We start from the raw sequence: 24,863 nt of genomic DNA on the forward strand, positions 1-24,863 counted from the left end.
CCATTTTCACTCCTCTGCAATGTCCTGCAAGCATGAGGGATTCTCTATGATGTTCTTAGGAAAATCAGGGTTAGGACCATTCAGCACCCAGTGCTCTAATGAGGAAGCATTGTCTTTCTCCACCCTTCTTTATCCATCCAGCCATATTGGTGGCAATTTGTTCCTTTCTGACCCACCAGCCACAGAGATGACATCATCAACCTACTCACTCCTGGTGGCCTAACAGCTCAAAATTCTGTTGGATCATATGCTGTCAAGACATCTGCTGCCAGACAAGTTTTTCTGTACCATGGTCATTATCTCTTCTTTTTCTTTATACAGTACCCTTATTTACATTCTGCTCCATGTTTCCTATGTGTTTCTGTGAGTCTTATGCAACACTAAGGAAAATGGGTACAACCACTGAATGAGACCATAAGTAATAGTGTTGCAAATGTAATTACCTGTTTGTACTTAAGGGGAGGGAGCTTTACACCTGAGGGACCCCATCTCTTGAACACTCTGTACTATCAAATTTTTGTATGCTGTGTGCATTAACCATGTCTTCCGTTAATTTCAATAATCTGCCACTCTTATACTATGAAAGTATTTCTTTACATCCTTTTTTACATGTTTCTTACTTAATTTCAAGTTATGTCCTCTGGTTTCTCTATCCCTATACCTCACAAAGTACTGTCCACTGCCCACTTTATTGATCTCTTTTAAAACTTAAAGGCTGTGATCAGGTCACTCCTCACTCTTCTCTCATCCAAGATGGGTAAATTTAAAGCCTCCAGTCTTTCTCTGTAGCTTGGTTTTCTTAAATCTGGTATTGTATTTTTTGCTGTCCTGTGGACCTTCTCAGTGACTTCTTTGCGCTTGTTTAGGTGTGATCTAGTTTTGGCCTTATGTAGGATGTGAAGAACTTGCTAAATAACTCTTTATCCATACTTTTGAAAGTTGCTCTGTTGTTTCCAAGAAGACAGTTTGTCTCCATAGAAATTCTCCTCATTTGGGACTCTGGAAACAGGCTAGGGATCATGTCTTCTCCCAAGTCTCTCTCATACATAGAATCTTGAAGCTTACTTCCTGCTTGATGATAATGATATTGAGGCTGGCTTTCACTTCGTCCCATCCTCTTTACATAACACTTGCTCTGGTTGAATTTCATCAACCACATTCCAGACCAACTTTGGAGTCTGTATAGGTCCTCATTTAAACTTATGCAATCCTCTTCACTTTCCTCATGACTTTTGCATCATCTGCAAACATATTCAGGTAGGATTTCATATCTTCAGGCAAGTCATTAATGTAGATCAAGAAGAATAATGGTCCCAGAACCAGAATCTGTGGCACTTCACTGGTCACCTCAACCAGTTTGGAAAAGGCTTCTCTGAGATTTGTCCTTAGCTCCCTCCCCCTGAGATAGTTATCCACTGAGGAAGTTAACACTTAGTCCTGCTTGTTGACTCAGCTTTATAATCAGCCTTCCATGTGGCACAGTGTCAAATGCCTTATGGCAGTCCAGATACAGACAGTCAACCCAGCCTACCTTTTTGTGTAGGACTGAGCTCACTTTCTTGTAGAACCCTAAGAGGTTAGTTACACATGACCTCCATTCCCTAGAACCATGCTGTCTCTTACTTCAGAAATTTCTCCTCCACAGAAGTCATCCACTTGCTTTCTAATAATCTTTTCCAGAACCTTACACTTCACACTTGTTAGTGAGACCAATCTCTAGTACAGCGCCTGTTTCCGGTCTCCTTTGTTTTTTATGGGTATGATGTTTGCCCTTCTCCATTCCTCTGGCACAATGCATCTCTCCAGTGACTTCTTGAACAATAATTCATTTGGTCAGTCAAGTGTATCTGCATACCTCTTAAGCCTATATGATGAAATTTCATCATGACTAAACTTTGTATGGGTCAAGTCCTTTTGATATTCTGTTCATATCTTTTCTAGGTATTTCAATGATCTCCAAAAGCTCCTTCCCATGCCATCTCACTGGTGTTAGGCCTATGGTTTCTTCCACTGTGAAAACACTTTTGAACTTGCTATTCAGTTCCTACATATTTCTACATGTTGTGATGTTATGTGTGTTTCTATGTGAAGAGGGTATGGGGCAATTGAGTAATTAATGCTTAGTATCTTCTGTAGTTGTTGCATTGCGGGCATGAAGAACTTTGGTAAGAAATGGCAAGGTAGCACCAGGAAACAGGCGAAAAATGACCCATCCACTCATATACACATATATATACATAAACGCCCATACATGCACATTCACATACTTAATTTATACATATATACATACACATACACAGACATATACATATGTACACATGTACACATTCATACTTACTTGCCTTCATCCATTCCTGGCACTACCCTGCCCTACAGGAAACAGTATCACAACCCCCTGCTTCACTGAGAAGTGCCAGGAAAACAGGCAAAAAAGGCCACATTCGTTCACACTCAAGTCTCTAGCTTTTATGTGTAATGCACCAAATCCACAGCTCCCTATCCACATCCAGGCCTCACAGACCCTTTGCATAGTTCATCCCAGACGTTTCACATACCCTGGTTCAGTCCATTGACAGCATTTTGACCCCAGTATACCACATTGTTCCTATTCACTTCATTCCTTGCACGCCTCTCACCCTCCTGTATGTTCAGGCCTCAATCGCTCAAAATCCTTCTCACTCCATCCTTCCACCTCCAATTTGGTCTCTCGCTTCTCCTTGTTCCCTCCACCTCACACATATATTCTGTTTGTCAATCTTTTTTCACTCATTCTCTCCATATGTCCAAACCATTTCAACACACCCTCTTCTGCTCTCTCTCAACCATACTCTTTTTATTTCCACGCATATCTCTTACCCTTTCATTACTTACTCGATCAAACCACCTAACACCACATACTGTCCTCAAACATTTCATATCCAACTCATCCATCCTCCTCCATACAGCCCATGCCTCGCAACCATATGATATTGTTAGAACTACTATTCCTTCAGACATACTCTTTTTTTGCTGTCGGAGATAACGTTCTCGCCTTCCACACATTCTTCATCATAACCAGAACTTTCTCCCCCACTCCCACCCTGTGACTCACTTCCACTTCCATGGTTCCATCCACTGCTAAGTCCACTCCCAGATATTTAAACACCTCACTTCCTACAATTTTTCTCCATTCCAACTCACATCCCAGTTAACTTGTCTCCCAATCCTACTGAACCTAATAACCTTGCTCTTATTCACATTTACTCTCAACTTTCTCTTTTTGCACACTTTTCCAAACTCAGTTCCCAACTTCTGAGTTTCTCACTCAAATCAGCCACTAGAACTGTATCATTGGTGAACAACTAATGACTCACTTCCAAGGCCTTCTCATCCCCAGCAGACTGCATGCTCACCCCTTTCTCCAAAACTCTTTCATTTACCTCCCTAACTACCCTATCCATAAACAACTTAGACAACCAGGGGACATCACATACCCCTATCACAGACCGACATTCACTGGGAACCAATAACTCTCCTCTCTTCCTACTCATACACATGCTTTTCATCCTTGATAAAAACTTTTCACTGCTTCTAGCAGCTTACCTCTCTCACCTTACACTCTTAAAACTTCCGCAAAGCATTTGTATCAACCCTATCATATGCCTTCTCCAGATCCATGATTGCTGCATATGTATCCATCTGTTTTTCTAAGTATTTCTCACACACATTCTTCAAAGCAAACAGCTGATCCACACATCCTCTGCCACTTCTAAAACCACACTGCTCCTCCCCTATCTAATGCTCTGTACATGCCTCTTCCCGCTCAATCAACGCCCTCACATACAATTTCCCAGGAATACTCAAAAAACTTATTGTTCTGTAATTTAAACACTGACCTTTATTCTCGTTGCTTTTGTACACTGGCATTATGCATGCGTTCTACCAATCCTCATGCACTTCATTATGATCCATACATGTACTGAATATCCTTACCAACCAATCCACAACACAGTCACCCCCTTTTTTAATAAATTCAACTGTAGTACCATCCAAACCTGTTGCCTTGCTGGATTCATCTTCCGCAAAGCTTTCACTGCCTCTTCTTTCTTAACCAAACCATTCTCCCTGACTCTCACTTCACACACCACCCCAACCAAAACACCCTACATTTGCCACTCTAACATCAGACACATTCAACAATCCTTCAAAATACTTTCTCCTTCTCCTCCTCACTTCATCACTCCCTGTTATTACTTCCCCTCTCGCCCTCTTCACCGATGTTCACATTCTTTCTCTTGTCTTACGCACAGTATATACCTCCCTCCAAAATATCTTTTTATTCTAAATAAACTTTAATGATACTCTCTCACCCCAACTCTCATTTGCCCATTTTTTGACCTCTTGCACCTTCCTCTTGATCTCCTGCTGCTTTCTTTTATACATTTCCCAGTCATTTACACTCCTTCCTTGTAATTATTGTCTAAACACCTCTCTTTTCTGTTTTACTCAGATTTACTTCTTCATCCCACCACTCACTGTCCTTTCTAATCTGCCCACCTCCCACCTTTCTCATGCCACATGCATCTTTTGCACATGCCATCACTGCTTCCCTTACCCCACTCCCCGGACGTCCTTTGCTCCCAAATTTTGCCATTCTAGATTCGGTCTCTCCTGGTACTTCCTCAAACAAGTCTCCTTTCCAAGCTCACATACTCTCACCACTCTCTTCTCCCAAACATTCTCTCTTTTTTTTTTTCTTTAAAACCTTTACAAATCTTCACTTTTGCCTCCCCAAGATAATGATCAGACATCCCTCCAGCTGCCCCTCTCAGCACATTAGCATTCAAAAGTCTCTCTTTTACATGCCTATCAATTAACATATAATCCAATAATGCCCTTTGACCATCTCTCCTACTCATATATTTATACTTTGTATATCTCTTTTTAAACCAGGTATTCCCAATCACCAGTCTTTTTTCAGTACACAAGTCCACTAGCTCTTCACCATTTCCATTTACAACACTGAAAACCCCATGCGCACCAATCATACCCCTAACTGCCACATTACTCACCTTCATTTTCAAATCACCCATCACTCTAACCTGGTTTCGTGCATCAAAGCTGCTAATACACTCACTCAGCTGCTCCCAAAACACTTGCCTCTCATGATCTTTCTTCTCATGACCAGGTGCATAGGCACCAATAATCACCCATCTCTTTCCATCCACTTTCAGTTTTACCCACATCAATCTAGAATTTACCTTCTTACACTCTATCACACACTCCCACAACTCCTGCTTTAAGAGTTCTACTCCTTCCTTATTTCTTGTCTTTTCACCTACCCTTGACTTTACTCCCAAGACTTTTCCAAACCACTTTTCCCCTTTACCCTTGAGCTTCATTTAATTCAGAGCCAGAACATCCAGGTTTCTTTATTCAAACATACTACCTATCTCTCCTTTTTTCTCATCTTGGTTACATCCACACACATTCAGACACCCCAATTGAGCCTTTGAGGAGGATGAGCACTCTCCACTTGACTCTTTCCTCTGTTTCCCCTTTTAGAAACTGAAATACAAGAAGGGGAGCGTTTCCAGCTTCCTGCTCCCGCCCCCTTTAGTTGCCTTCTATGACATTTGGGGAATACATGGGAAGTATTCTCTCTCCCCTATCCCCAGGGATATATGTATATGTGTGTGTATGGGTATTTATGCATATATATGTGTGTATCAGACACATTCAACAAACCTTCAAAATACTCATTCCATCTCCTTCTCACATCACCACTACTTGTTATCACCTCCCCATTTACGCCCTTCACTGAAGTTCCCATTTGCTCCCTTGTCTTACGCACCCTATTTACCTCCTTCCAGAACATCTTTTTATTCTCCCTAAAATTTACTGATAGTCTCTCACCCCAACTCTCATTTGCCCTTTTTTTCACCTCTTGCACCTTTCTCTTGACCTCCTGTCTCTTTCTTTTATACTTCTCCCACTCAATTGCATTTTTTCCCTGCAAAAATCGTCCAAATGCCTCTCTCTTCTCTTTCACTAATACTCTTACTTCTTCATCCCACCACGTGTAGGAAGAGAGGAAAGTGATTGGTTCTCAGTGAATGTAGGTTTGCGGCAGGGGTGTGTGATGTCTCCATGGTTGTTTAATTTGTTTATGGATGGGGTTGTTAGGGAGGTAAATGCAAGAGTCTTGGAAAGAGGGGCAAGTATGAAGTCTGTTGGGGATGAGAGAGCTTGGGAAGTGAGTCAGTTGTTGTTCGCTGATGATACAGCGCTGGTGGCGGATTCATGTGAGAAACTGCAGAAGCTGGTGACGGAGTTTGGTAAAGTGTGTGGAAGAAGAAAGTTAAGAGTAAATGTGAATAAGAGCAAGGTTATTAGGTACAGTAGGGTTGAGGGTCAAGTCAATTGGGAGGTGAGTTTGAATGGAGAAAAACTGGAGGAAGTAAAGTGTTTTAGATATCTGGGAGTGGATCTGTCAGCGGATGGAACCATGGAAGCGGAAGTGGATCATAGGGTGGGGGAGGGGGCGAAAATTTTGGGAGCCTTGAAAAATGTGTGGAAGTCGAGAACATTATCCCGGAAAGCAAAAATGGGTATGTTTGAAGGAATAGTAGTTCCAACAATGTTGTATGGTTGCGAGGCGTGGGCTATGGATAGAGTTGTGCGCAGGAGGATGGATGTGCTGGAAATGAGATGTTTGAGGACAATGTGTGGTGTGAGGTGGTTTGATCGAGTAAGTAACGTAAGGGTAAGAGAGATGTGTGGAAATAAAAAGAGCGTGGTTGAGAGAGCAGAAGAGGGTGTTTTGAAATGGTTTGGGCACATGGAGAGAATGAGTGAGGAAAGATTGACCAAGAGGATATATGTGTCGGAGGTGAAGGGAACGAGGAGAAGAGGGAGACCAAATTGGAGGTGGAAAGATGGAGTGAAAAGGATTTTGTGTGATCGGGGCCTGAACATGCAGGAGGGTGAAAGGAGGGCAAGGAATAGAGTGAATTGGAGCGATGTGGTATACAGGGGTTGACGTGCTGTCAGTGGATTGAATCAAGGCATGTGAAGCGTCCGGGGTAAACCATGGAAAGCTGTGTAGGTATGTATATTTGCGTGTGTGGACGTGTGTATATACATGTGTATGGGGGTGGGTTGGGCCATTTCTTTCGTCTGTTTCCTTGCGCTACCTCGCAAACGCGGGAGACAGCGACAAAGTATAAAAAAGAAAAAAAAAAAAAAAAAAAAAAATATGTGTGTATGGGTGGATGGGCCATTCTTTGTCTGTTTCCCAGCTACCTTTCTGACATAGGAAATGATAATCAAGTGTGACAGTAATAGAATATTATACTTGATTTCTGTTTTCCGCTTTAACAAGGTAGCTCCGGGAAACAGACAGAGAAAGACACTTCCACTTATGTGCACACATATAGACATACATACACATAGAAATGCATATACATACATATACATATCAAAACATACACACATTCATATGTATACATACAAATACACTTACATATACAAATATACAAATTCACATATTCATACTTGCTCGCCTTCACCCATTTCCAGTGACACCTAACCCCACAGAAAACAGCATTGCCACCCTGTGTGTCAGCGAGGAAGTGCCAGGAAACACATGAATAAAGGCTATATCCGCTCACTCTCATTTTCTAATTGTTATACCTGTCATGTATAATGTGCTAAAACCACAGCTCCCTATCCACGTCCAGGCCCCACAGACTTTTCCATGATTTAACCTGGACGTTTTACATGCTCTGGTTCAGTCCGTTGATAGCACATCAACCCCAGTATACCAAATCATTCCAATTCACTCTTTTCCCTGCATGCCTTTCACCCTCCTGAGTGTCAGGCCCCGATCACTTAAAGGGTTTTTTCACTCCATCCTTCCATCTCTGACACATATTTCCTCTTTTTCAACCTTTTATCACCTATTCTTTCCATATACCCAATCCATTTCAACACACCTTCTTATGCTCTCTCAGCCATGCTCTTTTTTTATTACCACACATCTCTCTTACCCTTTTAATACTTGATCAAATCACCACATCCTCAAACATTTCATTTCCAACACATCCACCTTCCTCCACACAACCCTGTAGCCCATGCTTCACAACCATATAATATTGTTGGAATTACTATTCCTTCAAACATGCCCATTTTTGCTCTCTGAGATAACATTCTCTCTATGTGATCATTCTTCATTGCTTCTAGAACCTTCACCCCCTCCTCCACCCTATGACTCACTTCTGCTTCCATGGTTCCATTCGCTGATATATAAAACACTTCACTTCCTCAAGTTTTTATCCATTCAAACTAACATCATAAATTACTTGTCCCTGAACCCTGCTGAACCTAATAACCTTGCTTTAATTCACATTTACTCTCAACTTTCTCCTTTCACATTTTCCCAAACTTAGTCACCAACCTCTGCAGTTTCTCACTTGAATCAATCACCATTGCTGCATGATCGACAAACAACAACTGACACTTCCCAGGCCTTCTTATCCCCAGCAGACTGCATACTTGCAGGAACCCACTTTATCAACCAACCCCTAAGGGTGGATGAACAGCTGGGTTTATTATGGACTGACTGCCACAACAGGATTTGAACATATCCGCTTGACCTTGGGTGGACCATGAATGTGTTGCAGTCAGGAATGATAACCTCTATAAGAGTGAAGTGAGCACAGTATTCTGGATGAATTCTAATTCATATTTGTCAGATGACACACTTGTGGTGTGTTTGGATGCAGTGCTATGCAGAACAAGAGAGTCCTGGTGAATGGTTTGGATAAAAGTATGGTGGCAGTGAAAGCCTTGAATATATGTGGCAGTGTGGCATAGTAACTGGAGTGGATTGGTTTGTTGATGAGTATCCCAAGAATTGGGGTGACAATGTTGCTGATTGGTCATTTTTGCTTTTCAAAGGATATAAAGAAATGATTTTATGGTATAAGAGTGGTAGATGAATGAAACAGATTGACTGAGGATATAGATAATGCAAACAGCATATATAGTTTTAAGAGGTTGTATGAGAGTAGATGTTGTTCAATAGATGGGGGCCCCATGAGTGTAAGACTCCCTCTATGTACAGAACTAATATGTAATTACAGATAGGTAATTATGAATACATACATATTTATGCATAAATGGCTATGTGTTACCATACTCTTCTTACAGGTGGTTACAGTGTGAGTGAAAAGTCATCTTTGGTGAGTCTCTACAGAAGTCCCTTGCTTACCATATTGCCAAATGCTGCTTTGAATATTCATGCTTAAGAAATGTATGCCAATTTGCTAACCACATCAACAAATTTGAGAATCTGCAGTTTACAGTTTATTTCAGAGTATTGGGAGAGTGTCACATGGCCCTGGATTGCTTCCAGTCAAGCCTGGCAAGATTGAGTACAGAGGCTGTGAGATATGCACAGTGATGCGCAAGTGTGATCACTGTCACCTTGACCATGTCACTTGCCCTTTTCTGCATTATTCTTCCCAACTGTGACTCTTGCCACATAAACTCTATAAGTGACCTCAGTACAAACTTTTGATACCTGTAACTTTAGCCTTTGTACCTGTAACTATAGCTTTTATGCTGCTTTTTGCCCTTGAATACAGTACAGCATGGCCTCTAAGCATAAAGCTATTGATGTGTGGTGATGCCTTAGACCTCAAAGAGGGCAAGGATAATGAATTGTTCAGGCAAAAAATGGACTTATGTGATCATCTTGCTTGTGGTGAAAGTGCAGCAACAGTTGCAGGGCATTTTGATGTTAATGAGTCAACAGTGTGAACCATAATGAAAAACTGAAAATATTATCTTTTAAGTATAACATACTTAATTTTAACCTTGTAACGTTCATTCTAGGTTTTAAGGTGTGTCTCTCAAGGGTCACTCTTCCTAAATACCCTTTCCCTTAGGTCTATTACCTTGTCAACTGCAGCTTTGACAACTGCAAGGTCTTTGATGAATGTAATTCCTTTGGTTGGCTTGGGACTGCATCAGTATCAATTAACAGAAAGGAGTGCAGTTGCATTGAAGACCTCACTCCAAGGGAGTCCATAATTTCCCTGCTAATGTGTGGCTCCTGCAGCTGTGATGCTGCATGAGCCCAGTAAATGGGATTTTAGTGTTGAAAAATGGTGATATGGATGTATAATCTGAAAGGAAAGAGGGTAGTAATAGTGATCTTCATTGCCTTCTCCAGTACAGTTTAAGGTTTCCATCTAATACATAAAGTTATACAGTATGCAGTTTAGTACTTGTAAAGTCATTTTGGTTGTCACATTTGGTTACTCACGTTCTATTAATCAACATCTACTTTTTCAGATTTATTCAACCGATATTCTGCTGTATTCAATGGCATATGGGTAGCCAGTGCTTTCAAAGGTGCCACAGGGAGTACTCAATTCCTTCCTCCAGTCCAGCACCATATCAATAACCAGTTGACATGGGTCAGTGTTCTGTCAGAGTACAAACATCAGTTCAAGATATTCCGAGGTATAGCTCTCACCGGCTGGCAGAGGTTGGTTTGAGAAAAATGGACAGAGTCAAAGGATGGAGAGCGCCTTGTTTTTGTTGTTTCTTGCATTCTGTTAAAAACAGCAATCTTCATATTTTTTATATTTGTCTTGATATGAAACTAATTCAAAGCATTATCCCCATCATTTTAGTTAGTCTTTGAACAGTTCTGGCTATAAGTGAAAGATAGAAAGGAAATCTGTATATATGTCAGTTTGCGGCAGGGGTGCGTGATGTCTCCATGGTTGTTTAATTTGTTTATGGATGAGATTGTTAGGGAGTTGACTGCAAGAGTTTCAGAGAGAGGGGCAAGTATGCAGTCTGTTGTGGATGAGAGGACATGGGAAGTGAGTAAGTAGTTTTTCACTGATAATACAGTGCTGGTGGCTGATTTTGGTGAGAACTTGCAGAAGCTGGTGACTGAGTTTGGTAAAGTGTGTGAAAGAAGAAAGTTAAGAGTAAATGTGAATAAGAGCAAGGTTATTAGGTACAGTAGGGTTGAGGGTCAAGTCAATTGGGAGGTAAGTTTGAATGGAGAAAAACTGGAGGAAGTAAAGTGTTTTAGATATCTGGGAGTGGATCTGGCAGCGGATGGAACCATGGAAGCGGAAGTGGATCATGGGGTGGGGGAGGGGTGAAAATCCTGGGAGCCTTGAAGAATGTGTGGAAGTCGAGAACATTATCTCGGAAAGCAAAAATGGGTATGTTTGAAGGAATAGTGGTTCCAACAATGTTGTATGGTTGCGAGGCGTGGGCTATGGATAGAGTTGTGCGCAGGAGGATGGATGTGCTGGAAATGAGATGTTTGAGGACAATGTGTGGTGTGAGGTGGTTTGATCGAGTAAGTAACGTAAGGGTAAGAGAGATGTGTGGAAATAAAAAGAGTGTGGTTGAGAGAGCAGAAGAGGGTGTTTTGAAATGGTTTGGGCACATGGAGAGAATGAGTGAGGAAAGATTGACCAAGAGGGTATATGTGTCGGAGGTGGAGGGAACGAGGAGAAGTGGGAGACCAAATTGGAGGTGGAAAGATGGAGTGAAAAAGATTTTGAGTGATCGGGGCCTGAACATGCAGGAGGGTGAAAGGAGGGCAAGGAATAGAGTGAATTGGATCGATGTGGTATACCGGGGTTGACGTGCTGTCAGTGGATTGAATCAGGGCATGTGAAGCGTCTGGGGTAAACCATGGAAAGCTGTGTAGGTATGTATATTTGCGTGTGTGGACGTATGTATATACATGTGTATGGGGGTGGATTGGGCCATTTCTTTCGTCTGTTTCCTTGCGCTACCTCGCAAACGCGGGAGACAGCGACAAAGTATAATAAAATAAATAATATAAATAATATATATATATATACCGGGGTTGACGTGCTGTCAGTGGATTGAAGCAAGGCATGTGAAGCGTCTGGGGTAAACCATGGAAAGCTGTGTAGGTATGTATATTTGCGTGTGTGGACGTATGTATATACATGTGTATGGGGGGGGTTGGGCCATTTCTTTCGTCTGTTTCCTTGCGCTACCTCGCAAATGCGGGAGACAGCGACAAAGTATAATAAAAAATAATAATAAATATATATATATATATATATATATATATATATATATATATATATATATATATATATATATATATATATATATATATATATTTTTCATATGTTAATATATGTATATGTGTGTGTGTGTGTGTATATATGTGCGTATGTATGTATACGTATATATATATGTATATATATATATATATATATATTATCCCTGGGGATAGGGGTGAAAGAATACTTCCCACGCATTCCTCACGTGTCGTAGAAGGCGACTAGAGGGGACAGGAGCAGGGGGCCAGAAATCCTCCCCTCCTTGTATTTTTTAACTTTCTAAAATGGGAAACAGAAGAAGGAGTCACGCGGGGAGTGCTCATCCTCCTCGAAGGCTCAGACTGGGGTGTCTAAATGTGTGTGGATGTAACCAAGATGTGGAAAAAGGAGAGATAGGTAGTGTGTTTGAGGAAAGGAACCTGGATGTTTTGGCTCCGAGTGAAACGAAGCTCAAGGGTAAAGGGGAAGAATGGTTTGGGAATGTCTTGGGAGTAAAGTCAGGGGTTAGTGAGAGGACAAGAGCAAGGGAAGGAGTAGCAGTACTCCTGAAACAGGAGTTGTGGGAGTATGTGATAGAATGTAAGAAAGTAAATTCTCGATTAATATGGGTAAAACTGAAAGTTGATGGAGAGAGATGGGTATTTATTGGTGCATATGCACCTGGGCATGAGAAGAAAGATCATGAGAAGCAAGTGTTTTGGGAGCAGCGGAATGAGTGTGTTAGTGGTTTTGATGCACGAGACCGGGTTATAGTGATGGGTGATTTGAATGCAAAGGTGAGTAATGTGGCAGTTGAGGGAATAATTGGTATACATGGGGTGTTCAGTGTTGTAAATGGAAATGGTGAAGAGCTTGTAGATTTATGTGCTGAAAAAGGACTTGTGCTTGGGAATACCTGGTTTAAAAAGCGAGATTTACATAAGTATAGGTATGTAAGTAGGAGAGATGGCCAGAGAGCGTTATTGGATTACGTGTTAATTGACAGGCGTGCGAAAGAGAGACTTTTGGATGTTAATGTGCTGAGAGGTGCAACTGGAGGGATGTCTGATCATTATCTTGTGGAGGCTAAGGTGAAGATTTGTATGGGTTTTCAGAACAGAAGAGTGAATGTTGGGGTGAAGAGGGTGGCGAGAGTAAGTGAGCTTGGGAAGGAGACTTGTGTGAGGAAGTACCAGGAGAGACTGAGTACAGAATGGAAAAAGATGAGAACAATGGAAGTAAGGGGAGTGGGGGAGGAATGGGATGTATTTAGGGAATCAGTGATGGATTGCACAAAAGATGCTTGTGGCATGAGAAGAGTGGGAGGTGGGTTGATTAGAAAGGGTAGTGAGTGGTGGGATGAAGAAGTAAGATTATTAGTGAAAGAGAAGAGAAAGGCATTTGGACGATTTTTGCAGGGAAAAAATGCAATTGAGTGGGAGATGTATGAAAGAGACAGGAGGTCAAGAGAAAGGTGCAAGAGGTGAAAAAGAGGGCAAATGAGAGTTGGGGTGCGAGAGTATCATTAAATTTTAGGGAGAATAAAAAGATGTTCTGGAAGGAGGTAAATAAAGTGCATAAGAGAAGGGAGCAAATGGGAACTTCAGTGAAGGGTGCAAATGGGGAGGTGATAACAAGTAGTAGGGATGTGAGAAGGAGATGGAGTGAGTATTTTGAAGGTTTGTTGAATGTGTTTGATGATAGAGTGGCAGATATAGGGTGTCTTGGTCGAGGTGGTGTGCAAAGTGAGAGGGTTAGGGAAAATGATTTGGTAAACAGAGAAGAGGTAGTAAAAGCTTTGCGGAAGATGAAAGCCGGCAAGGCAGCAGGTTTGGATGGTATTGCAGTGGAATTTATTAAAAAAGGGGGTGACTGTATTATTGACTGGTTGGTAAGGTTATTTAATGTATGTATGACTCATGGTGAGGTGCCTGAGGATTGGCGGAATGTGTGCATAGTGCCATTGTACAAAGGCAAAGGGGATAAGAGTGAGTGCTCAAATTACAGAGGTATAAGTTTGTTGAGTATTCTTGGTAAATTATATGGGAGGGTATTGATTGAGAGGGTGAAGGCATGTACACAGCATCAGATTGGGGAAGAGCAGTGTGATTTCAGAAGTGGTAGAGGATGTGTGGATCAGGTGTTTGCTTTGAAGAATGTATGTGAGAAATACTTAGAAAAGCAAATGGATTTGTATGTAGCATTTATGGATCTGGAGAAGGCATATGATAGAGTTGATAGAGATGCTCTGTGGAAGGTATTAAGAATATATGGTGTGGGAGGCAAGTTGTTAGAAGCAGTGAAAAGTTTTTATCAAGGATGTATGGCAAGTGTACGTGTAGGAAGAGAGGAAAGTGATTGGTTCTCAGTGAATGTATGTTTGCGGCAGGGGTGTGTGATGTCTCCATGGTTGTTTAATTTGTTTATGGATGGGGTTGTTAGGGAAGTAAATGCAAGAGTTTTGGAAAGAGGGACAAGTATGAAGTCTGTTGTGGATGAGAGAGCTTGGGAAGTGAGTCAGTTGTTGTTCGCTGATGATACAGCGCTGGTGGCTGATTCATGTGAGAAACTGCAGAAGCTGGTGACTGAGTTTGGTAAAGTGTGTGAAAGAAGAAAGTTAAGAGTAAATGTGAATAAGAGCAAGGTTATTAGGTACAGTAGGGTTGAGGGTCAAGTCAATTGGGAGGTAAGTTTGAATGGAGAAAAACTGGAGGAAGTAAAGTGTTTTAGATATCTGGGAGTGGATCTGGCAGCGGATGGAACCATGGAAGCGGAAGTGAATCATAGGGTGGGGGAGGGGGCGTAAATTCTGGGAGCCTTGAAGAATGTGTGGAAGTTGAGAACATTATCTCGGAAAGCAAAAATGGGTATGTTTGAAGGAATAGTGGTTCCAACAATGTTGTATGGTTGCGAGGCATGGGCTATGGATAGAGTTGTGCGCAGGAGGATGGATGTGCTGGAAATGAGATGTTTGAGGACAATGTGTGGTGTGAGGTGGTTTGATCGAGTAAGTAACGTAAGGGTAAGAGAGATGTGCGGAAATAAAAAGAGCGTGGTTGAGAGAGCAGAAGAGGGTGTTTTGAAATGGTTTGGGCACGTGGAGAGAATGAGTGAGGAAAGATTGACCAAGAGGATATATGTGTCGGAGGTGGAGGGAACGAGGAGAAGTGGGAGACCAAATTGGAGGTGGGAAGATGGAGTGAAAAAGATTTTGTGTGATCGGGGCCTGAACATGCAGGAGGGTGATAGGAGGGCAAGGAATAGAGTGAATTGGATCGATGTGGTATACCGAGGTTGACGTGCTGTCAGTGGATTGAATCAGGGCATGTGAAGCGTCTGGGGTAAACCATGGAAAGCTGTGTAGGTATGTATATTTGTGTGTGTGGACGTATGTATATACATGTGTATGGGGATGGGTTGGGCCATTTCTTTCGTCTGTTTTCTTGCACTACCTCGCAAACGCGGGAGACAGCGACAAAGCAAAAAAAAATATTTTTTTTTTTTTTTTTTTTTTTTTTTTTCTATACTTTGTCGCTGTCTCCCGCGTTTGCGAGGTAGCGCAAGGAAACAGACGAAAGAAATGGCCCAACCCCCCCATACACATGTACATACACACGTCCACACACGCAAATATACATACCTACACAACTTTCCATGGTTTACCCCGGACGCTTCACATGCCTTGATTCAATCCACTGACAGCACGTCAACCCCTGTATACCACATCGCTCCAATTCACTCTATTCCTTGCCCTCCTTTCACCCTCCTGCATGTTCAGGCCCCGATCACACAAAATCCTTTTCACTCCATCTTTCCACCTCCAATTTGGTCTCCCTCTTCTCCTCGTTCCCTCCACCTCCGACACATATATCCTCTTGGTCAATCTTTCCTCACTCATTCTCTCCATGTGCCCAAACCATTTCAAAACACCCTCTTCTGCTCTCTCAACCACGCTCTTTTTATTTCCACACATCTCTCTTACCCTTACGTTACTTACTCGATCAAACCACCTCACACCACACATTGTCCTCAAACATCTCATTTCCAGCACATCCATCCTCCTACGCACAACTCTATCCATAGCCCACGCCTCGCAACCATACAACATTGTTGGAACTACTATTCCTTCAAACATACCCATTTTTGCTTTCCGGGATAATGTTCTCGACTTCCACACATTTTTCAAGGCTCCCAAAATTTTCGCCCCCTCCCCCACCCTATGATCCACTTCCGCTTCCATGGTTCCATCCGCTGACAGATCCACTCCCAGATATCTAAAACACTTCACTTCCTCCAGCCTCTCACCATTCAAACTCACCTCCCAATTGACTTGACCCTCAACCCTACTGTACCTAATAACCTTGCTCTTATTGACATTTACTCTAAACTTTCTTCTTCCACACACTTTACCAAACTCCGTCACCAGCTTCTGCAGTTTCTCACATGAATCCGCCACCAGCGCTGTATCATCAGCGAACAACAACTGACTCACTTCCCAAGCTCTCTCATCCCCAACAGACTTCATACTTGCCCCTCTTTCCAAAACTCTTGCATTTACCTCCCTAACAACCCCATCCATAAACAAATTAAACAACCATGGAGACATCACACACCCCTGCCGCAAACCTACATTCACTGCGAACCAATCACTTTCCTCTCTTCCTACACGTACACATGCCTTACATCCTCGATAAAAACTTTTCACTGCTTCTAACAACTTTCCTCCCACACCATATATTCTTAATACCTTCCACAGAGCATCTCTATCAACTCTATCATATGCCTTCTCCAGATCCATAAATGCTACATACAAATCCATTTGCTTTTCTAAGTATTTCTCACATACATTCTTCAAAGCAAACACCTGATCCACACATCCTCTACCACTTCTGAAACCACACTGCTCTTCCCCAATATATATATATATATATATATTTATATATATTTTTTTTCCGGTCCCCCGCGTTTGCGAGGTAGCGCAAGGAAACAGACGAAAGAAATGGCCCAACCCAACCCCATACACATGTATATACATACGTCCACACACACAAATATACATACCCACACAGCTTTCCATGGTATACCCCAGACGCTTCACATGCCCTGATTCAATCCACTGAGAGCACGTCAACCCCGGTACACCACATCGATCCAATTCACTCTATTCCTTGCCCTCCTTTCACCCTCCTGCATGTTCAGGCCCCGATCACACAAAATCTTTTTCACTCCATCTTTCCACCTCCAATTTGGTCTCCCACTTCTCCTCGTTCCCTCCACCTCCGACACATATATCCTCTTGGTCAATCTTTCCTCACTCATTCTCTCCATGTGCCCAAACCATTTCAAAACACCCTCTTCTGCTCTCTCAACCACGCTCTTTTTATTTCCACACATCTCTCTTACCCTTACGTTACTTACTCGATCAAACCACCTCACACCACACATTGTCCTCAACATCTCATTTCCAGCACATCCATCCTCCTGCGCACAACTCTATCCATAGCACACGCCTCACAACCATACAACATTGTTGGAACCACTATTCCTTCAAACATACCCATTTTTGCTTTCCGAGATAATGTTCTTGACTTCCACACATTCTTCAAGGCTCCCAGGATTTTCGCCCCCTCCACCACACTATGATCCATTTCCGCTTCCATGGTTCCATCCGCTGCCAGATCCACTCCCAGATATCTAAAACACTTTACTTCCTCCAGTTTTTCTCCATTAAAACTTACCTCCCAATTGACTTGACCCTCAACCCTACTGTACGTAATTACCTTGCTCTTATTCACATTTACTCTTAACTTTCTTCTTTCACACACTTTACCAAACTCAGTCACCAGCTTCTGCAGTTTCTCACATGAATCAGCCATCAGCGCTGTATCATCAGCGAAGAACAACTGACTCACTTTCCAAGCTCTCTCATCCCCAACAGATTTCATACTTGCCCCTCTTTCCAAAACTCTTGCATTCACCTCCCTAACAACCCCATCCATAAACAAATTAAACAACCATGGAGACATCACACACCCCTGCCGCAAACCTACATTCACCGAGAACCAATCACTTCCCTCTCTTCCTACACGTACACATACCTTACATCCTCAAAAAAACTTTTCACTGCTTCCAACAACTTGCCTCCACCTTCCACAGAGCATCTCTATCAACTCTATCATATGCCTTCTCCAGATCCATAAATGCTACATACAAATCCATTTGCTTTTCTAAGTATTTCTCACATACATTCTTCAAAGCAAACACCTGATCCACACATCCTCTACCACTTCTGAAACCACACTGCTCTTCCCCAATCTGATGCTCTGTACATGCCTTCACCCTCTCAATCAATACCCTCCCATATAATTTACCAGGAATACTCAACAAACTTATACCTCTGTAATTTGAGCACTCACTCTTATCCCCTTTGCCTTTGTACAATGGCACTATGCACGCATTCCGCCAATCCTGAGGCACCTCACCATGAGTTATGAGATATACATAAGTATACGTATGTAAGTAGGAGAGATGGCCAGAGAGCGTTATTGGATTACGTGTTAATTGACAGGCGCGCGAAAGAGAGACTTTTGGATGTTAATGTGCTGAGAGGTTCAACTGGAGGGATCTCTGATCATTATCTTGTGGAGGCTAAGGTGAAGATTTGTATGGGTTTTCAGAAAAGAAGAGAGAATGTTGGGGTGAAGAGGATGGTGAGAGTAAGTGAGCTTGGGAAGGAGACTTGTGTGAGGAAGTACCAGGAGAGACTGAGTACAGAATGGAAAAAGGTGAGAACAATGGAAGTAAGGGGAGTGGGGGAGGAATGGGATGTATTTAGGGAATCAGTGATGGATTGCACAAAAGATGCTTGTGGCATGAGAAGAGTGGGAGGTGGGTTGATTAGAAAGGGTAGTGAGTCGTGGGATGAAGAAGTAAGATTATTAGTGAAAGAGAAGAGAGAGGCATTTGGACGATTTTTGCAGGGAAAAAATGCAATTGAGTGGGAGATGTATAAAAGAAAGAGACAGGAGGTCAAGAGAAAGGTGCAAGAGGTGAAAAAAAGGGCAAATTAGTGTTGGGGTGAGAGAGTATCATTAAATTTTAGGGAGAATAAAAAGATGTTCTGGAAGGAGGCAAATAAAGTGCGTAAGACAAGGGAGCAAATGGGAACTTCAGTGAAGGGCTGAAATGGGGAGGTGATAACAAGTAGTGGTGATGTGAGAAGGAGATGGAGTGAGTATTTTGAAGGTTTGTTGAATGTGTTTGATGATAGAGTGGCAGATATAGGGTGTTTTGGTCGAGGTGGTGTGCAAAGTGAGAGGGTTAGGGAAAATGATTTGGTAAACAGAGAAGAGGTAGTAAAAGCTTTGCGGAAGATGAAAGCCGGCAAGGCAGCAGGTTTGGATGGTATTGCAGTGGAATGGGATGTATTTAGGAAATCAGTGATGGATTGCGCAAAAGATGCTTGTGGCTTGAGAAGAGTGGGAGGTGGGCTGTTTAGAAAGGGTAGTGAGTGGTGGGATGAAGAAGTAAGAGTATTAGTGAAAGAGAAGAGAGAGGCATTTGGACGATATATATATATATATATATATATATATATATATATATATATATATATATATATATATATATATATATATATATATATATATATATATATAAAGGTATTTAGAGTTCATGGTGTGGGAGGTAAGTTGCTAGAAACAGTGAGAAGTTTTTATCGAGGATGTAAGACATGTATACAAGTAGAAAGAGAGGAAAGTGATTGGTTTCCCGTGAATATCGGTTTGTGGCAAGGATGCATGATGTCTCCATGGTTGTTTAATTTGTTTATGGATGGGGTTGTCAGGGAGTTGAATGCAAGAATTTTGGAGAGAGGGCCAAGTATGCAGTCTGTTGTAAATGAGTGGGCTTGGGAAATGAGTCAGTTGTTGTTTGATGATGATATATCGCTGGTGGATGATTCGGGTGAGAAACTGCGGAAGCTGGTGACTGAGTTTGGTAAAGTGTGTGAAAGAAGAAAGTTGAGAGTAAATGTGAATAAGAGTAAGGTTATTTAGTTTAGTAGGGTTCAGGGACAAGTAAATTGCGAGGTGAGTTTTAATGGAGAAAAACTGGAGGAAGTGAAGTGTTTTAGATATCTGAGATTGGCTTTGGCAGCGGATGGAACCATGGGAGCGGAAGTTAGTCACAGGGTGGGGGAGGAGGCGAAGGTTCTGGGAGCATTGAAGAATGTGTGGAATTCGAGAACGTTATTTCGGAGTGCAAAAGTGGGTATGTTTGAAGGAATAGTGGTTCCAACAATGTTATATGGTTGTGAGGCATGGGCTATATATAGAGTTGTGTGGAGAGGGTGGATGTGTTGGAAATGAGATGTTTGAGGACAATATGTTGTGTGAGGTGGTTTGATTGAGTGAGTAATGAAAGGGTGAGATAGATGTGTGATAATAAAAAGGGTGTGGCTGAGAGAGGATGTTAAGAGATTCTTTTTCCTGCCCAAATCTGGTGCCATGAGCATTTAGTTTGTGTGTTGCTTTTGTGTTGACACTAGTGGTGTGGAGAGTAGATGTTATGTGTGATTTATATATGATGCATCGTAAATGGTTGGTTACTATGTGTGATTTATATGTGTTTCATCATAAATGGTTGGTTACCATGTGTGATTTATATGTGATGCATCATAAATGGTTGGTTACTAGTGTGGTGAATGAATATCTTATGTGATTCATATGTGATGCCTAGTATAGTTGGTTTTTTGTTCGGTGGGAGTGAGTGTCCATTTAAGGTGACTTCTTTGGAGATGCATACAATCTGTTCTGTATGAGCCATGGTTCCAGTTGTTTAATGGAGAGAATGAATGAGGAAAGACTGACAAAGAGGATATATGTGTCAGAGGTGGAGGGAATGAGGAGAAGTGGGAGACCAAATTGGAGGTGGAAGGATGGAGTGAAAAAGATTTTGGGTGATCGGGGCCTGAACATACATAGAGTGAATTGGACAATGTGGTATACCAGGGTCGATGTGCTGTCAATGGATTGAACCAAGGCATATGAAGCCTTTGGGGTAAACCATGAAAGTTTTGTGGGGCCTGGATGTAGAAAGGGAGCTTTGGTTTCGGTGCATTACACATGACAGCTAGAGACTGAGTGTGAACGAATGTAGCTTATGTTGTCTTTTCCTAGCGCTACCTCACATGTGCACGGGGGGAGGGGAGGTGCCATTTCATGTGTGGTGGGGTGGCGACTGGAATGGATGAAGGCTTCATGTATGAATATGTACATGTGTATATCTGTATGCCTGTGTATGTATATGTATGTATACGTTGAAATGTATAGAGTTGTATATGTGCATGTGTGGGCATGTATGTATGTACATGTGTATGTAGGTGGGTTGGGCCATTCTTTCGTCTGTTTCCTTGCGCTACCTTGCTCACGTGGGAGACAGCGACAAACTGTAATAATAGAAAGAATAGAGATAATATATGTATGTATATCCTGTATTCTGTCTGATACAAGTTTAATGCAGTGTGTCTAAAGACCATGTCATTTTAGAATTTCATCATATTCTCTATTTTGTCACATATCTCACACATTTACTCCCTTACTTTCTCCTTCATCCTTCATTTTTTGTCTTTTAATTAACCTTTCTGACCATATCCTGATGTACATTTATAGGAACTTTTTAACATCTATAAACTGCTAAAATTGTTATAACCTAAGTAGGTCTTGTATTTAAACATTAAACATTGCAGAATATCCCTGTAAATGATTAGTCACTCTTTGTCCATATTTGATAGTGATGAGAGATCCAACTGCAGTACTTTTCAGTATTTTGTTTCAAATCTGATAAAGAGAGCTGATGTGAGAAGAATGGGTATAAGAAGAATAGAACAAATATAGAAATGGTTATAGTAAATCACTTGCTGAAGTTATACTGTGTCTTGAATATTACACATTTGTTTTTGTAGTTGTTAACAATACCAGGTTTTTTGTTGATTTTGAATTTAACATATCCCACAACACAAACTTTTTCATAATACCTGATGATCTTAAACCTTCTTCATCTCATAAGATATAATTATCTGAAATGTTTTTATCAATTGACAGATATGATCATTATGCTGTGTTGTGTGAAGTGTTACCTGTAGCTGTTCCCTGCTTGTGCTTGTGCTTGAGAGTAATTACTCATGAGTCATTCACTGAAGATGATCATGACTATGTATCACAGAAGCTGGGATTCCCTCATCGCATCAATGTCGTACCATTTCCTAGGTAAGTTATGGAGCTTGATTTACTGACATAATCTCAAGCTTTTCCAAATTATTTAGAAACATCACAGGTCTCTCTTTACACATTTATCTACTCATTCTTTTATGCTCAACATCCGATAGACCTTATATGAATTTTTTGCTAAATCATATAGAGTAATGTAACCAGATGAGAAGAAGGGAATGATTAATTGTATGCTTTAGGAGAGGAACCTAGTTGTATCATTTCCTTGGTAAGTAATGGAACTTGTTTTACAGACATAACTTCAAGCTTTACCAAATCATTTAGAAGCATCACAGGTCTCTCTTGTCACATATATCCTCCCATCTTTTTATGCTAAACACCCTCTAGACTGTATATGAATTTTTTCTGAATTATATAGAGTAATATAACCATATGAGAAGAAGGGAGAGACAGATAGTATGCTTAAGGAATGGAATTTGGATGTTCTTGCTCTGAGTGAAACCATACTCAAACAGTATGGGGGGGAATGGAGTGGAAATGTGTAAGAGGTAAAGTCAGTAGTTAGTGTAAGAGCTAGAGCCAAGAGGGAGTGACACTTCTGCTGAATGAGTTGTGGGAATATATGAGTGTAATGAAGTGAGTCCCTGAATGATATGGGTAAAATTGAAAGTGGGGTATGAGAGATGGGTGATTTTAAATGCTGGTGCATTTGGTAATGAGAAGAGTGAGGAAGAAAGGAGAGTGGTTTAAGAGCAGGTGAGTAAGTATGCCAGCAGATTTGATGTGAGAGATTGAATATTAGTTATGGGTAATTTGAATGCAAGATTGGCTTATGTTACAGTTGAGGGTATAACCTGGGGGCATGGCTCTTCATTCATCCCTCTGTTTAATAGAGTGGAATCAGAAGCCTTCCATATCATTAATTTTTCAGGCATCACGTCTCTTTAACTTTCCATTTCTCTATGCCGTGATTTGTTTATATATTTGCTGAGATGGCACAGATCCTAAGCAAGGTTATCTTGGTAATGGTACACACACACACACACACACACACACACACACACACACACACACACACACACACACATTACACACACACACACACACACACACACACACACACACACACATACACACACACACATACACACACACACACACACACACACACATACATACTGTAAACCTTTGATTTAACAGCTAATATGGGGAAGGGGTGTTCATTAATGCTGAAAGTCTGTCAAATTGAATGCGCCCTATTCCTGTGCCACATTTAAGTTCACACACTTTCTTTTGACTCCTCTTTCACTGTAGTGTTTAGTGTGTGGTACAATAGTTAGGCAGTGGGCATGCGGTAGTGTGGGAGTATTTGCTGGGCGGTTAGAGGCAGGAGTCAGACTGACAGAGGTAATACCACCCCTCTCCTGTGAAAGGATATTTCTTTATAATATAGTGAGGATGGACTACCTGCTTTCATTGCACCTCTTACATGGTGCAGTGAATAGGATTTGAACCTATGCAGGAAAATCCTAAGTTATTGAAAGGCTGCTCACCTTCTTCAGGAGATGGGCACCCTCAAGGAAATTGCCTCGGAAGGGAAAACCAATCTAGACAGTGAGGAGACAGAAGCTTTGTTTGGAAAATGGGGAATCATGGCCTGCATCTCCTCAGCCCACTTCTCCCAGTACAGTGGATGTGCTGAAACAGTGGTAAAGGCAGCCAAACGGGTGTCAAGGGAAAACATGGGTGTTGTAGGTAGCCTGCACAACAGCAAAGTGACTCAGGCTATGCTCCAGTATTTCAGCACCCCCCTAAGAGAGGGGAGTAACTCACCTGCACAGCTGGCAGCAGGAAGACAGTTATGAGATAGAGTATTGGCACCCCAGGGAAATTATCTGATAAACCGGTGATGGTGAACTGCTCTGCGAAACAGGGAGTGGGCCATAGCAGAGAGACAAGCTCTTGTGCAGGATGACACAGCAGATGACACCGCTGTGCTGCCCTTGCTGTCCGTGGGCACCCCTATCTATGTACAGAACATCGCTTCGAAGGTGTGGGACAGGTCGGGTTTGGTAGTAGAGGTGAGGCTGCATAGACAATACTCAGTGAAGCCGAACAGCCATGGCTGTCTGTCTTTGTGAAACCGATGCCAACTACACCTCTAGAGTATGCTGATCCTCACAACACAACACAAGGGGAGTACCCACCAGCAGTAGCTTTGCCTCCAGTTATGGCAACAGCCAGTCTCAGGGGGGAGGTGCCTTCACCTTGTGAGACTCCGCCTGCTCACTTGCAAGATTATGTTTGTGGTGGCTCCTGTGAAGAGTGAAAATATAATTTACTCTTCAAGGAGCCACAACAAAAAAAAACAAATCTTGCAATGTGAGCAGGCGGAGTCTCCAAGGTGAAGGCACCTCCCCGAGGAATGGCTGTGCCATAACTGAAGGCAAGCTAATGCTGGTGGGTACTCCCCTTGTGTTGTGTTGTGAGGATCAGCTACTCTAGAGGGTGTAGTTGGCTCGGTTTCACAAAA

The 24,863-nt window shown here is 41.9% G+C and overlaps 1 protein-coding gene across 5 annotated transcripts in view; it reads left to right on the forward strand.

Annotated features, from left to right (window-relative positions):
- Positions 1-24,863, forward strand: part of LOC139761944 (hexosaminidase D-like) — a 284,074-nt gene that overhangs the window by 190,743 nt on the left and 68,468 nt on the right. For all 5 annotated transcript variants that reach the window (XM_071686643.1, XM_071686648.1, XM_071686644.1 and 2 more), the window contains 2 exons: positions 10,342-10,537; positions 22,205-22,369. In XM_071686643.1, the coding sequence (XP_071542744.1) occupies positions 10,342-10,537; positions 22,205-22,369 (361 nt within the window). The remainder of the gene's footprint in view (positions 1-10,341; positions 10,538-22,204; positions 22,370-24,863) is intronic.

The sequence above is a fragment of the Panulirus ornatus genome, chromosome 42 (genome assembly GCF_036320965.1).
Source record: "Panulirus ornatus isolate Po-2019 chromosome 42, ASM3632096v1, whole genome shotgun sequence".
NCBI lineage: Eukaryota > Metazoa > Arthropoda > Malacostraca > Decapoda > Palinuridae > Panulirus > Panulirus ornatus.